Genomic DNA, 16,651 nt, shown 5'->3' with positions numbered 1-16,651 from the left:
GATTGCAGGAGAGTATGTTGAAGATGAGGTTAAGAAAAATACTTTAAAAATATATGCAAAGAAAAAATATATAAAAAGATATATACACGGGACACGACAAGACGAAGACAAAGACGTCTGACTGCTACGCCATCTTGGAAGAAGTCTCTCTACCAATCATTCTCTCTACCATTATTCTGACATTTCACATTCTTACAATAAAGTGGTGATCCTAACTGACCTAAGACAGGGAATATTTACTAGGATTAAATGTCAGTAATTGTGAAAAACTGAGTTTAAATGTATTTGGCTAAGGTGTATGTAAACTTCCGACTTCAAATGTCGAATGTCAAACTGTAGGTGAAATGAAGAACACAATCTGCTTGATCTCCTAATGTATTGCACAAATTGACTGCAGGTATTTACTTAAAATGTAGTTACACATATTATGATCATGTAAAGTGTAGGTCGCATGTTCCATGAGCTGAAATATAAGATCCCAGAAATGTTCCATATGCACAAAAAGCCAATTTTCTCTCAATTTTTTTGCGCAAATTTGTTTACATCCCTGTTAGTGAGCACTTCTCCTTTGCCTAGATAGTCCATCCACCTGACAGGTGTGGTATATAAAGGGGTGGCAGGGTAGCCTAGTGGTTAGAGCATTGGACTAGTAACCCCGAGCTGACAAGGTACAAATCTATCGTTCTGCCCCTGAACAGGCAGTTAACCCACTGTTCCTAGGCCGTCATTGAAAATAAGAATTTGTTCTTAACTGACTTGCCTAGTTAAATAAAGGTAAAATAAAAATAAAAAAAGAGGCTAATTAAACAGCATGATCTTTACACAGGTGCACCTTGTGCTAGGGACAATAAAAGGCCACTCAAGAATGTGCAGTTTTGTCACACAACATAACAATGCCACAGATGTCTCAAGTTTTGAGGAAGCGTGCAATTGGCATGCTCACTGCAGCAATGTTGCCATGGAATTGAATGTTCATTACTCTACCATAAGCCGCCTCCTCCAATGTCATTTTAGATTCTTTGGCAGTCTGGCCTCACAACCACAGACCACGTGTATGGCATCATGTGGGCGAGTGGTTTGCTGATGTCAACGTTGTGAACAGAGTGCCCCATGGTGGCGGTGGCGTTATGGTATGGGCAGACATAAGCTACTGACAACAAACACAAGTGCATTGTATCGATGGCAATTTGAATGCACAGAGATACTGTGATGAGATCCCGAGGCCCATTGTCGGGCCATTTATCTGCCGCCATCACCTCATGTTTCAGCATGATAATGGCCCCATGTCGCAGGAATCTGTACACAATTCCTGGAAGCTGGAAATTTCCCAGTTCCTCCATGGTCCGCATAATCACCAGACATAACACCCACTGAGCATGTTTGGGATGTTCTGGATCGACGTGTACCACAGCATGTTCCAGTTCCCGCCAATATCCAGAAACTTCGCACAGCCATTGAAGAGGAGTGAGACAACATTCCACAGACCACAGTCAACAGCCTGATCAACACAGCCTGATTATGCACAGAAAATGTGTCACGCTGCATGGGGGAAATGGTGGTCACACCAGATACCCACTGGTTTTCTGATCCGCGCCCCTACCTTTTTTGTAAGGTACAGTATCTGTGACTATCAGATGTATATCTGTATTCCCAGTCATGTGAAATCCATAGATTAGGGCATAATTTATTTATTTCGATTGACTGATTTCCTTTTGTGTGACTCAGTAAAATCTTTTATATGGATCTCCCAGTTTCCAGTTTTGAAAGCGGCAGAAGTCATGCTGGATTGACAGCATGGCCAATGTTTATCCTTTTAAGCTTGGAAAAGAGACCCATAAACCCAAAGTTGGACCACACATCCACTCCACTGAATAGCAGGCTAGTGATTGCTTGGCAATGCTTTTAGTTAGCCAATGATTCCTTCCAAGCCACTCATTGTTGAATTTGCGATTTCCAACCTGTTGTGTAATGTTTATGTCCAATGGCCGAGGAGAAGCAATACATTTTCTCTCTAACTTCTCTTCATAATTTCTCTTCATATGACAAAAATTTAACATGATTTGCCAGTAGATTGTCTACTTGATTCATGATGATGACTGCTAGCTTGCTAGCTAAGATTTTGAAAGTATGATGTTGACATGATCAGTCCAATCAAAGTTACTGTAGATATAACGTGGTTTGTCGTCATTTAATCTGTGGGCAATGACCTTGAGCCTTCTAGGATGGGCACTTATAATGTAACTCTATGGTAGCACCCAAGTGGTTTGAATTTTTGAGCTCTTTAGCAATGATGTAGTGTCCCCATGAGTGACAGAACACTGAGCCAATCACGGCAAAACTAGAGAACATTACCAACCCCTATGCTCCGTTTTTTTCACTGGCTACCCCACCACCACAGCAAGCTCTGAGATAGGCTGAAACACCTGCATTTTAGAGCTGCCTTACTAAGAGGCTGTGTTTGTGTGCGGCTTTATTAAGTTAAAGATTTTTATTTATTTTTGTACATTGTTTTGCAACCTGATATGTGACACTTATTAATGGCAAAATAACATGCAAAACAAACTAGCCAGACAGGTGGGGCTCAAAACAGAATGAATGACGGGTCGACACTGGGACTGATACAGGGTTTATTTCCAGTTTCAGTAGCGGTGCGTGGGTAAAATCTCTGAGGAAGCCATGCAAAGCCAGTAAAAAGTACATTTTACAACCGCTGTTGTGATAATTGCGTTGTTTGCTCTACAACCCATTCGTTCATATGCCATGGTGATATACAGTAAGGCCGTGACAACAAAAAGACACCAGTCTCACAGGGGCGGAATAAATTCAAGTCATAAGTTTGGACACAACTACTCATTCAAGGATTATTCTTTATGTTTACCATATTCTACATTGTAGATTTATAGTGAAGACATCAAAACTATGAAATAACACAAATGGAATCATGTAGTAACCAAAAAAGTGTTTAAAAAATATATTTTAGATTCTTCAAAGTAGCCACCCTTTGCCTTGATGACAGCTTTGCCCAGTCTTGGCCTTCTCTTAACTTCTTGCGTCGAGCCATTCCGGATCCAGGATCGTGAATACAGCCTCAAGCTCATTACCATAACGCAACGTTAACTATTCATGAAAATCACAAATGAAATGAAATTAATATGCTAGCTCTCAAGCTTAGCCTTTTGTTAACAACACTGTCATCTCAGATTTTCAAAATATGCTTCTCAACCATAGCAAAACAAGCATTTGTGTAACAGCTAGCGCAGCTAGCGTAGCATTTAGCGTTAGCATTAGCAGGCAACATTTTCACAAAAACCAGAAAATCATTCAAATAAAATCCATTACCTTTGAAGAACTTCAGATGTTTTCAATGAGGAGACTCTCAGATAGCAAATGCTCAGTTTTTCCTGAAAGATTATTTGTTTAGGAGAAATCGCTCCGTTTGGTGCGTCACGTTTAGCTACGAAAAAAACCTGTATCCAGGAGTGTAATTATCCCCGCAGCTCATTAGCATAACACAACGTTAACTATTCATGAAAATCGCAAATGAAATGAAATAAATATGCTAGCTCTCAAGCTTAGCCTTTTGTTAACAACAATGTCATCTAAGATTTTCAAAATATGCTTCTCAACCATAGCAAAACAAGCATTTGTGTAACAGCTAGCGCAGCTAGCGTAGCATTTAGCTTTAGCATTAGCAGGCAACATTTTCACAAAACCCAGAAAATCATTCAAATAAAATCATTTACCTTTGAAGAACTTCAGAGGTTTTCAATGAGGAGACTCTCAGTTAGATAGCAAATGCTCAGTTTTTCCTGAAAGATTATTTGTTTAGGAGAAATTGCTCCGTTTGGTGCGTCACGTTTGGCTACCAAAAAAAAACGAAAATTCAGTCTTCAAAACGCCAAACTTTTTTCCAAATTAACTCCATAATATCGACTGAAACATGGTAAACGTTGTTTAGAATCAATCCTCAAGGTGTTTTTCACATATCTCTTCATGATATATCGTTCGTTGAAAGCCTCCTCTCTCCTCTCAATCACTGGATGACTGCGTGCAGCTTGTAGCTTACGCACCAATTTAGACAAAGGACACCAGGCGGACCCCTGGTAAATGTAGTCTCTTATGGCCAATCTTCCAATGATATGCCTACAAATACGTCACAATGCTGCAGACACCTTGGAGAAACGATAGAAAGGGCAGGCTCATTCCCGGCGCATTCACAGCCATATAAGGAGACAATGGAAAACAGAGCTTCAAAAATTCTGCCCATTTCCTGGTTGAAGTTTCATCTTGGTTTCGCCTGTAGCATGAGTTCTGTGGCACTCACAGATAATATCTTTGCAGTTTTGGAAACCTTAGAGTGTTTTCTTTCCAAAGCTGCCAATTATATGCATAGTCGAGCATCTTTTCGTGACAAAATATTGCGCTTAAAACGGGCACGTTTTTTTATCCATAAATTAAAAGAGCGCCCCCTATATCCAAGAAGTTAACCAGCTTTATGAGGAATGCTTTTCCAACAGTCTTAAAGGAGTTCCAACATATCCTGAACACTTGTTGGCTGCTTTTTTAGTACAGAATGCTCAGATCAAACCCTAACAACACTGGACCAATTGTGCACCACCTAATGGGACTCCCAATCACAGCCAGTTGTGATACAGCCTGGAATCAAACCAGGGTCTGTAGTGACACCTCTAGCACTGAGATGCAGTTCCTTAGACAGCTGCGCCACTTGGGAGCCCGAAGACTGAATCAAGGCGGTCGATCACATATTGAACATTAATCGTCTCAGGCCTGTGGCACAACATATTAAGTTATGGTTAGATCAGAATCGTCCTCATAATCATTGGCCTGTACAGAGAATTAAGTTAAAACCACAAGTCCAAATCCCCATCTCCATCCATGGCTTGGGAAAGGGCTGATTTAGCAAGCAAGCTACTTTTTTCCTTTTGCTCCTTTGCACCCCAGTATCTCTACTTGCACATTCATCTTCTGCACATCCATCACTCGTGTTTAATTGCTATATTGTAATTATTTCGACACTATGGGCTCTTTATTGCCTTACCTTCCTAATCTTACTACGTTTGCACACACTGTATATAGACTATATAGACTTTTCTGTTGTGTTATTGACTCTACGTTTGTTTATCCAATGTGTAACTCTGTGTTGTTTGTGTCGCACTGCTTTGCTTTATCTTGGCCAGGTCGCAGTTGTAAATGAGAACTTGTTCTGGCCTATCTGGTTAAATAAAGGTGAAATAAGAAAATGAAAAAATACATTTACTTATTCTGTTACTATATGTGTGAAAATAGTTTCGGTATAGTTTAAGTTCAGTTTCAAGGCAATTATCGGTGTGATTATCAGCTGGTCACTGCACTTTCAACTGCCGGAAGAAAGAGCGGAACAGGCCCTTGGGAGAAGGAGGGACCAAAGGGGAAAACCATTTTAAAAAATGACCCTCCGTAAACTGGTTATAACTCAAGTTCTGTTGGTGATATTAAGATTCTAACATCAACAGTGTGTGTATAGACTTATTTAGTAAAAGTCAAGGACAGAGGGGAGCATGACAACAAGAAAATGGCAGAGTAATAATAATTAAAAAAGAGCAGTCAAAATGACTTTTTTCTATTTCTATTGTTCAAGGTCTTTTTCACATCGGTTATGGTGAGTGTGATCAGACAGTCATCCGGAACAGCTGGTGATCTCGCGCATGGTTCAGTGTTGCTTGCCTCGAAGCAAGCATAGAATATATTTTGCTCGTTTGGTAGGCTCGCGTCACTGGGCAGCTCGCGCCTGGGTTTCTTTTCGTAATCCGTGATAGTTTGTAAGCCCTGCCACATCCAGTGTCAGAGCCGGTGTAGTGGGATTCGATCATAGTTCTGTATTGTCGCTTTGTCTGTTTGATGGTTCTTAGTGCTGTCATCGGTTTGTGTTGGTAGATAGACTGGTAATAGTATGGTTTACAGCTTGTCATGAGATATTCTATCAGGCGAACAGAACCAAGAGACTTCCTTACTATTAAAGATTGCGCACCAGCTGCTGTTAACAAAGAGACACACGCCACCCCCCTTGAGCTTACACTGACATTCTTTCCTGCCGATACATAGAAAAACCAGCTAGTTGTATATTAACAATATCCTTGTTCAGCCAAATTTCTGAGAAACATAGGATAATACAGTTCTTCAGGTCCCATTGATAGGGTAGTCTCGAACGGAACCCGTCCAGTTTGTTCTCCAGTGATTGTACATTTGCCAATAGAAGAGAGGGTAGTTTCATCAGGGTGCCCGCATTGCCGTCTCTTTCTCTTCCGATTGTCCGGTATTAGGGCCTGGTCCGGAGTGATCAGTATGTCCTGCGCCGCCAACCCTTTGAAGTAGAGATCTTCATTCAAATTGAGAGTAGTGATTGCTGTTCTGATGTCCAGACGCTCTTTTCGTCATAGGAAATGGAGGAAACATTATGTACAAAAAAACACACATAATAGCAGAATTGGTCAGGAGCCCATAAAACGGCCACTATACTTTTCAGCGCCATTCTTCAGACCTGTCTTCAGGTGCAACGTTAGCTATGCAAATCTTCCTCTTACATTACACGTCAGGTAGAGGCTATTAATTTAGATAGTTACATCACAGCATAATAGGCTAGTTTCATTGCAGCATAGCCTGTCAAGTAAGGACATAGCTATAAACCAAATTGAGCTACTTACCAACAACACACCTGTCTCTGGTTTGACGGTTGACAGGCCAAGTAGAAAGTAGTCAGATGTAATCCCTGTCCTGGCCATCTGCTCAAGATTGTTGAACAACTTCATGGAAGCCCATTTTCACAACAGTAGCTATTTTCTGAGCAAGGGCAAGTACTTGCCACACGTCTTATCTGGGGAAGAGGTTCCATTGGGTGGGTTCATTTTGCTTGACCCAGTGCCCCGGGTGGGCAGGGTTTGCTAATTTTTTACATTCTATGTATGAAAATACCCTCAAATTAAAGCTGACCGTTTGCACTTTAACTTCATAGTCATTGTTTGATTTCAAATCCAAACTTTTGGAGTATGGAGCCAATAAATATGGAGGACACTGTAATTCATATCACAGGCCCAATACTACTGTAGAGCTGTTTTTACTTGCACTACATAGCTGGGTTGCCCCATCCTGTCCCTAAGGGTCCACTGCCCCGCAGCGCCCAAATCCAACACACCCCGCTCAGCTTTAGCATTTTAGTGAAACATTCACTATTGGATTCAGGTGTGTTTGTCTAAGGCCAGAGTGACAAGCAACAGTATGGCAGACCCCCAGGGCCAGGACTGAGCAGCCCAGCAGCTAGGGATTTCTTAAATAATTATCTCCCCTGACGTGGGCATGTTTTTAATACAGATTCCTTTTCTCATACATTATTCCATATAAGGCATCCAGACCTTATGCTAGTTGCACAGAATTCCTTTAATCATGTAATAAATCAAATTGAGTGATATATAACTTGACATTTCTGCCATCCATTGTGACTTTGTGGAATGATAATCAACCTTCTAATTAATGGCAATGCATTTCTTAGTCGCTATAAACACTAGGTTAAACAGTTTCTTCTTATAACAGTCTTCAGTATCAACATTTCCAAGCAAACAAAAGCAGGGAGAAGGGAGAATCTGTGGACATGCTGAGATAAGAGCACATACTCCTTGCCAGAATTCATCCAGCATTCACAAGAGCGTGACATAAGCAGATATGCCCCCTTTTGTGTTTTACACCTCCAGCAGTGGAATTACATTTCTGTGTCGATTATATTCATGTTCACTGGTATATAGTGCATTCTATGGATGGTATTAAACTACAGTAATTTATGTGGTCTCTATATCAGCCCTTAATACAATTTGGAACTCATCTTTAGTGGTTTGTCAGACTGTCTAAAAATTGTTTAAATCTTTGAAGCTTCTGGCTTGGCCAGTGTTTGCTGCACAGACAAAGTATTGCATCTGCAAAAGTTCACCTCCACGCCATCACAGACTGCTCTTCCCTGGTTGCCTGATCCTGCTGAGACCACTGTCGCCATCTGATCCTGCTCAGATGAGGCATGACAAAGAAGTACCTTGCTGTACATTTATACATTATATTATCCAAGAATAGAGTCAATGGTTCAATAATTGAAATTACCATTATTCCCAGATCCCAGACTGTAGCCTACCCATCAACTCAAGATTGAAACAAAGGCTACAAAACATTCCCATACACACAAGAACTGTTATATACTGCTACCTAACAGATACTGTAGCTAGACCCGAGAGCTGAACTGGCTTTGGTAGCTAATAGCTAGCTAGCTAGCTAGTTCATTCACTTCAGACAGCACTTCCATCGAGAGGGGATGAAACATGTAATGCATTGGCGAACATTACATGTCAGTTACACTACTAACTCAGCACTGGGGGAATAAATATATATTTATTTCTGTTGAGTCAAACAGCAGTTATCTTGCCAGCAACATCAGTCAAATAAAGAGTAGCCAGTTTCTAATCTGCTTGATTTTACAACTTGGAGAAAAAGCGCAACACACACAGACGACAGCTGCCTCTGTTAACACACTCTGTGGTGTCCGACCAGTCCTAAATCCTAAAAAGGCCATGCTTATATTTTCAATTTGTTTTTTTTTGTCTTCAGATGACACCCGGTTGCGGTTCAGCAGTGGTCGTGTTGCGGTCACTCTGGGCAGTCTTCTGGATGACCAGCACTGGCACTCTGTCCTCATCGAGCGCTTCAACAAGCAAGTCAACCTCACCGTGGACACCCACACACAGCACTTCAGGACCAAGGGGGAAGGAGACTCTCTGGATGTGGACTATGAGGTGTGTCTATCCAAACATCCAGAATATTTCCTTACAGTAGGTCTGAGTAGATTACACCACTATCATCCAGTCAGGAAAAACACATCACCCCAATACCAAGGTGAGATTAAGAATAATACTTGGTCTATCTCGTTAGAACCTGACATCTTGTTTCAACCTGACACCTGACACTATACTTTCGTAGGACTTTTCTTCTATTTCTTTATATATTTCACCTTCTTTCCTCATCAAAGCTCAGCTTCGGGGGCATCCCACTACCAGGTAAGCCTGGCACCTTCCTGAGGAAGAACTTCCATGGTTGCATCGAGAACCTCTACTACAACGGGATCAACATCATTGACCTAGCCAAGCGACGCAAGCCTCAGATCTACAGTGTGGTAAAAGCTTTTCAGCTACTCATTTTTAATGCATAAACTGTAGGCCAAGGCCACATTTATTTTGCGCTGAATTACCAATATATTAACTTATGTAAGTGATAATGCTCCATTGTATTAGAAGTGGAGGTTAACAACACCTAACCTTAGAGAACTAGTGAACCATAACAGTTGTTGCATAACAAATTACAGACTACGGATAGGTATCCATGTGAATACAGGGTGCATGGCAAGAACCACTTAGAGCTGAGAGAATAGTCTTCTATTTTCTTCTCTTGTTCTTATTTTGGAAAGAGATCAGGGCTCAGTGATGAGTTGGAACAGGAGCTGTATTCAGTGATCCATTCAATATAGAGGTATTATTACCTTCTGTAGCCCGAGGTAAATTGCATTATTTAAGGTAGTCCTCTCGGAGATGTCAGGGCCTTGTGCAGCCCCTAAATGATACATCTTAATGGATATTGACCTTGAGAAACTTTCTGTCTCAGTGGTCTTACAGCCCCAAACACGAGGTGTGATACACAACGGGTGTCACCTAACCTCTAACAACAAATCCGCTAACACTGAAATAGCATTAGCATAAATAAGTTATCAATGATTCGGTGTGAGTTAGTGTCAGCCTATTGAAATAGGAGGATACTGAAATCAAGTTTGGTTGATTTGATGGAAGAGTCCCTGTGGAGGGTTTAGTGAACGTGCTCCATGTCACTGCCACTCCATGTCACCAGGATCGATGATGTGTTCATCCCCACACTGCTCTGACCTTTTCCTGTGTACAGAAACTCATGTCTTCTGTACTGGCTCTTCCTGTCCCTAGGAGTCATAGTGGGGTTGGCAGTGGCATGTAACCCAGCTCCCTACAGAGTTGATTTTATCTCATTCCACTGTTCTCTCTATTGTTCTTTCTCTCTCTCTTTTTTTTGTTGGTCTCGTACTATACCCGCCATTTTCTTTCTCTCTTTCTAGAAGGGGGCCAGTAAGGATTTTTAATTAACCCCTAAATGTTGAAAGTTGATCTTGAGGTGACTGTAAGACTATGTGTTCCACGTGTGTCACCAGGGCAACGTGACCTTCTCGTGCTCGCAGCCCCAGCTGGTGTCCACCACATTCCTGAGCTCCAGCAGCAGCTTCCTGTCGCTCCCGGCCACGCCGTCTGCTTCAGGAGGCTTCACGGTGCGTTTCCAGTTCAGAACATGGAACCCAGATGGGCTACTGCTCTCCACCCAGCTGGCCTTGGAGCCCCAGAGACTGGAGCTGCAGATAAGCAACAGCCGGCTGCGCTTGACCCATCACACGTCAGCCCAGCAGAAAGAAGAGGTCTCCACCGGTGAGGGCCAGACCAACAGCCTCTAGCCTAGCTGACCCACACTATGGGCTGGAATCAGTGGTTCTGCCTATGGGGACTCTATTGTATTCTAGTGAAGAAGGCAGACAATGAGAAACCCATTTTATTACTGCAGAGTATGTTTGTGGTTTTACACAGAGATAGTCTGATAGTGATAGTAAAGATTATGAGTAAAGCTTATAAGAAGAGAGAATCCATTCAGTTGGACCTGTGCTTATCTCTTCTGAGTTCACAAACCAGACCTGTGTTCAAATACATGTGTTTTTGAGTATTACATATTTTAATGCTTTTTTCTGTGTATTTACTTATTTTCAAATACACAGCCCAAAACAAGTACCAAATAGTCGACCAAATTGTATTCGAATGTATTTTTTTAAAAATACTTATTTAAAATACAATTGTCAAATACCTGAGTTAATGTAACGTAATGTATTGAAGTCTATGTATTTTGAGTATTTCCAAATTCATTGCAATATTCAACTTCTTGTATTCATGATATCATAGAAAAATGTCATCCTGTCACGTTTTTTGCAAAAGGTAAAATGTCACAGTCGCTGACATTTTTCTCAATATATTGCCATCAATGGTAAAATGTGAGTGTTAGAGGGTAGTGATGTGTAGGTTGACTCATAACCCGATGTCCCCACAGTTACAGTGTCTTCGGGAAGTATTCAGGCCCCTTAACTTTTTCCAAATTTTGTTACGTTACACCCTTATTCTAAAATTGATTAAATTAAATAAATCCCCCATGAATCTACACACTATACCCCATGAAGACAAAGCGCAAAACAGGTTTTTACAAATGTTTGCAAATTGATAAAAAATTTAAAACAGAAATACCTTATTTACATAAGTATTCAGACCCTTTGCTATGAGACTCAAAATTGAGCTCAGGTGCATCCTGTTTCCATTGATCATCCGTGAGATGTTTCTACAAATTGATTATAATACACCTGTGGTAAATTTAATTGATTGAAAATGATTTGGAAAGGCACACACCTGTGTATATAAAGGTACCACAGTTGACAGTGCATGTCAGAGCAAAAACCAAGCCATACTGTTGAAGGAATTGTCTGTTGAGCTCAGAGACAGGATTGTGTTGAGGCATTGAAGGTCCCCAAGAACACAGTGGCCTCCATCATTCTTAAATGGAAGAAGTTTGGAACCACCAAGACTTTTCCTAGAGCTGGCCGCCCGGCCAAACTGAGCAATCGGGGGAGAAGGGCCTTGGTCAGGGAGGTGACCAAGAACCTGATGGTCACTCTGGCAGATCTCTAGAGTTCCTCTGTGGAGATAGGAGAACCTTCCAGAATGACAACCATATCTGCAGCATTCCACCAATCAGGCCTGTCTGGTAGTGGACAGATGAAAACCACAACTCAGTAAAAGGCACATGACAGCCCGCTTGGAGTTTGCCAAAAGGCACTTAAAGGAATCTCAGAACATGAGAAACACGATTATCTCATCTGATGTAACCAAGATTGGCCTGAATGCCAAGCGTCATGTCTGGAGGAAACCTGGCACCATCCCTACGGTGAAGCATGGTGGTTGCAGCATCATGGTGTGGGGATGTTTTATGTTTTTCAGCGACAGGGACTGGGAGACTAGTCAAGATTGAGGGAATGATGAATGGAGCAAAGTACAGAGAGATCCTTGATGACAACCTGCTCCAGAGCGCTCAGGACCCCAGACTGGGGCGAAGGTTCACCTTCCAACAGAACAACGACCCTAAGCACACAGCAAAGACAACACAGGAGTGGCTTTGGGACAAGTCTCTGAATGTCTTTGAGTGGCCCAGTCAGATCCTGGACTTGAACCCGTTTGTGTAGCAACGCTCCGGAACCAACATGACAGAGCTTGAGAGGATCTGCAGAGAAGAATGGGAAAAACGCCCCAAATACAGGTGTGCCAAGTTTGTAGTGTCATACCCAAGGAACCTCAAGGCTGTACTCACTGCCAAAGGTGCTTCAACAAAATACTTAGTAAAGGGTCTGAATAGTTATGAAATGTAATTTTTCATTAAAAAAAAGAAGAAATCGCAAAAATGTCTAAAAACACGCATCATTATGGGAAATTGTGTGTAGGTTGATGAGGAGATAAAAACGATTGAATCCGTTTTAGAGTAAGGCTGTAACCTAACAAAATGTGGAAAAAGTCAAGAGCTCTGAATACTTCCCGAAGGCACTGTATATCCGAAGGGTGAGCGAGGTTAGGGTAATTAAATATTGTATGGCTAAAGGATGGGTGTATCTGTAGGCTACATTGAGGGTTTTCTATAATTATTTTGTTGTCTATCTGGCATTATTGCGTAAGCCTAAGCTTTAGGGCCTAACCATATGCGTGCCAAATAGCCTACACGCCAATCGCCAAATGCTTTTGAGAACTGGTAAAAAAAGTTAGTCGATCCACGACATTCATCCATGACATCCATGACATTCACAAGACGGGGACTTAGAATATGCCTCTGGCACGTCAATGGAACTGTAGCCAACTGCACTGTTCAGATGGGTTAAATGGAAACTGAAAACTGGAGACTGACTGTAGGTCTATATCCTCTCCCATAACTCCTGCAGAATTAATATTTTTTTTCTTGCAGTAAAATTATATATCAAATGTACAGTTGAATTTGGAAGTTTACATACACTTAGGTTGGAGTCATTAAAACTCGTTTTTCAACCACTCCACAAGTGTCTTGTTAACAAACTGTAGTTTTTGCAAGTTGGTTAGGACATCTACAGCCTTATTTCTATTACAGCATATTGGATGACTGTCGTTCATATTCCACCCAGCTCAGTGTAACATTGGCTACTACATGATACTTACATTTTCGCTAAATCCACCATGAAGTTGCTACAACCTAGCCTAATTTACAACATAGGTGCACAGGTAGAGAGAAAGGTGATAGACAGTGGCACATTCAATACTGCCTTGCACACTCTCGCCTGCATCTAGCTAATCTAGGGTGTAATCATTCGTCCAACAGTTTGAAATTATAGTTTCTGTTGTACAAATTCAGATAGGTTTATCCATGTTTCGTTCCTTTTGCTTCCACTTAAAACTTCTTAAGACTAGGGGGCGGTATTTTCACGTCCGGATGAAAAGCGTGCCCAAAGTAAACTGCCTGCTACTCAGGCCCAGAAGCTAGGATATGCATGTTATTAGTAGATTTGGATAGAAAATACTGTTTGAATTATGTCTGTGAGTATAACAGAGCTTATTTGGCAGGTGAAACCCAGAGGACAAACTGTCCGGGAAAAATAAATTTGAGGTCACTCTCTTTTCAATGGGATTTCTATTTGGATCTGGATTTCTAAGACACTTGCTTGCAGTTCCTATCGCTTCCACTAGATGTCAACAGTCTTTAGAAATTGGTTGATGTTGAAGTAGGGCAGTTCAGAACGAGGGTAAAGTGAAGTGTACTGTTTGTTAGAGGCACGTGACCTGAAAGCAGGCTCCACTTTGTTTTCATCCGGTATTGAACACAGTTTATCCCGTCTTAAATTTTATCGACTATTTACGTTAAAAAATACCTAAAGTTGTATCAGGAAAGTTGTTTGAAATGTTTGGAACAAGTTTACAGGTAACTTACTAGATATTTTGTAGTCATGTTGCACGAGTTGGAACCTGTGTTTTTCTTGATCAAACGTGCCAAATTAATAGACATTTTGGATATATAACGACGGAATTTATCGATCAAAAGGACCATTTGTGATGTTTATGGGACATTTTGGAGTGCCAACAAAAGAAGATCTTCAAAGGTAAGACATGAATTATATTGTTATTTCTGAGTTTTGTGTCGCACCCGGCGCGTTGAAATATGAATGTCATGTGTTTGTTTGGTGGGGTGCTATCCTCAGATAATCTCATGGTTTGCTTTCGCCGTAAAGCCTTTTTGAAATCTGACACGTTGGCTGGATTAACAAATGTAGCTTTAATTTTGTGTATTGCTTGTGTGATTTCATGAAAGTTGAATATTTATAGTAAGTTAATTTGAATTTGGCGCTCTGCCATTTCACTGGATGTTGTCAAATCGATCCCGTCAACTGGATTTGATCCCTAAGAAGTTTTAAGAAACATTTTTCAACAGAATCTGCTAGGGCTGACCCCATTTTGTCGATTGTTCAATTGTTTGGTCGATAGGCTGTTGGTCAACCAAGATTATTTTAGTGAAGTAGTAGAAAAATATATATAAAACATATACATATGGCACACGAGACACCTGTTTGATTCAGGCCTGTCTGAGAGGACTAATCCATTGTGGAGGCCACGGGGATGGCACACCAGTATTACCAGTGGTACATTTAACATTAATTACCATAATTTCCAATCTACAATGTTTGTTTGGTTATGGTCATTTCTGTTAATGCATTCAATATATTATTATTACAGTCTTACCATTGTGTTTGTAGGAGTGGACACATTATTTGCGTAGCGCACAACCTAGGCTACACTTGTGAGAAAAAAGTTTGGGTTTATTTAATTCCATTTACAAGTATTAATTGTCTTTTGTTTGGAGCATTCCTGTCAGTCTTGAGTAAGAACACGCACCTGTTTACGCATAGAAGTAGGCCTAGGCTACCTGGCCTGCGTGCAAATGTAGGCTTATAAATGTGCCCATTTGGGGATCTGATACTATTTCTGATTGTCTTAACTCACCATTTTCTTCACCTCAAACAGCAAGTAAACAAGTCTGTTTTTACATCCAATGAGAATAGTTCCTCAACCTAGCTTATTTGAAAAATCTTTCCAGCTCTCTCCCTTTCAATAACTATTCAGCATGAATGGAGAAAAAAATGTAATGCTCTGATCCGGTGAAACGTCATAAAAAAGGCCTACCTAATTACTTCTTATCCCTTGGGCAAATAGCCTACAGCTGTGTCTGTCTGTCCAGGAGCTCACTGCCACCTGAAACTCTGAGGGCCCAGAATATTTTATACAATGTTGAAAGTTTGCTAGCAGGAGCTTTTGGCTGGACCAAGTTAATAGCTGATACAATGTTTCAAGTTCCTTGCAGACAGGCCATGCATATCCAATGTGATTTATAGGATATTCATTTTTATCAGCATATTTTCTACCTGCAGGCTGCAATGTTTTTATTTGATGGCTTTATGTAGGGCAATTTTTGACATAATGGCAATGGCAATAGAAGTTACTTTTATATTTGTATCGTTTTCATTTAGCTATCATTTTGAATAACCACATGACACATGAAATGAATCTGTTCCATGAAAATCATAACTGGCATGCAGATCAATAGAAATGGTATAATAACTTGCCACTCCAAATTTAAAAGGTTGCTTATTACCGGCAACTTCCGGAGCAAGCAGCAGCATGCAGCAGAAGCAGGAGGGTCAGGAACAGGTTTTTGTCCTCTGGTGGAATTGATCTCTCTGAATTGATCTCTGGATCCCTCTAGTAATGTGTGTCTTAATTTTCAAATTGCAGTGCTTAAAGCATTAGACATGCTCAAGTAACATACATATAGCTAATTCTATTCAAACATAGGGTGGGTCTATATATGGAAAAAATACACAACATTTTTTTACCAATAGCTTTTGACCAAAAACAGACGACTCCCAGGTGTTCAAGATTTGTTTTAGTCAGGGACAGCCCTAGAATTGGCGGGAATGAATACACCGCTGATCACACGCAAACACAGTTCATAGCAGCCACATACAACAGCATGATCACTTGCTCAATGTACTATAATTCCTTATTGCATCTACACATTCTCCTCCTCTCACCTTTTCCCTTCACTTGTGGACATCAGTGCAGTGAAAGAAGGAGGGAGATAGAGGGTGAAGGAGAGAGGGTGGAAAGAGAGAGATAGAGAGAGGGGAGGTAGGGAGAAAGAGATATGAGAGAGAGAGAGAGAGAGAGAGAGAAGGAGGCAGAGGGAGAGGACGGTTCATGTCTGTGATGCCTTTCTCTATGCTTCCATGTTGTGATGTTAATCTTCCCCCATTGGGTGGAATGTATTCACTTAGGAATCAACCCTGTGACACTCATCTTTTCCCATTGACTGCAATGTATTGACATAAGCTTCAACCCTGTGACACTAATCTTTTCCTATTGACATAAGCATCATCACTGTCACTAATTGTTCC

The 16,651-nt window shown here is 41.0% G+C and overlaps 1 protein-coding gene across 4 annotated transcripts in view; it reads left to right on the top strand.

The window, feature by feature from the left end:
• The window catches only part of LOC112237355 (contactin-associated protein-like 5), a 112,141-nt gene that overhangs the window by 56,116 nt on the left and 39,374 nt on the right, over positions 1-16,651 (top strand). For all 4 annotated transcript variants that reach the window (XM_024405957.2, XM_024405951.2, XM_024405964.2 and 1 more), the window contains 3 exons: positions 8,641-8,825; positions 9,059-9,202; positions 10,259-10,526. In XM_024405957.2, the coding sequence (XP_024261725.1) occupies positions 8,641-8,825; positions 9,059-9,202; positions 10,259-10,526 (597 nt within the window). The remainder of the gene's footprint in view (positions 1-8,640; positions 8,826-9,058; positions 9,203-10,258; positions 10,527-16,651) is intronic.

This window comes from Oncorhynchus tshawytscha, linkage group LG03 (assembly GCF_018296145.1).
Source record: "Oncorhynchus tshawytscha isolate Ot180627B linkage group LG03, Otsh_v2.0, whole genome shotgun sequence".
NCBI classification, from domain to species: domain Eukaryota; kingdom Metazoa; phylum Chordata; class Actinopteri; order Salmoniformes; family Salmonidae; genus Oncorhynchus; species Oncorhynchus tshawytscha.
The sequence above is the reverse complement of the archived record's forward strand: the minus strand, read 5'-3'. Positions and strand labels throughout refer to the sequence as shown.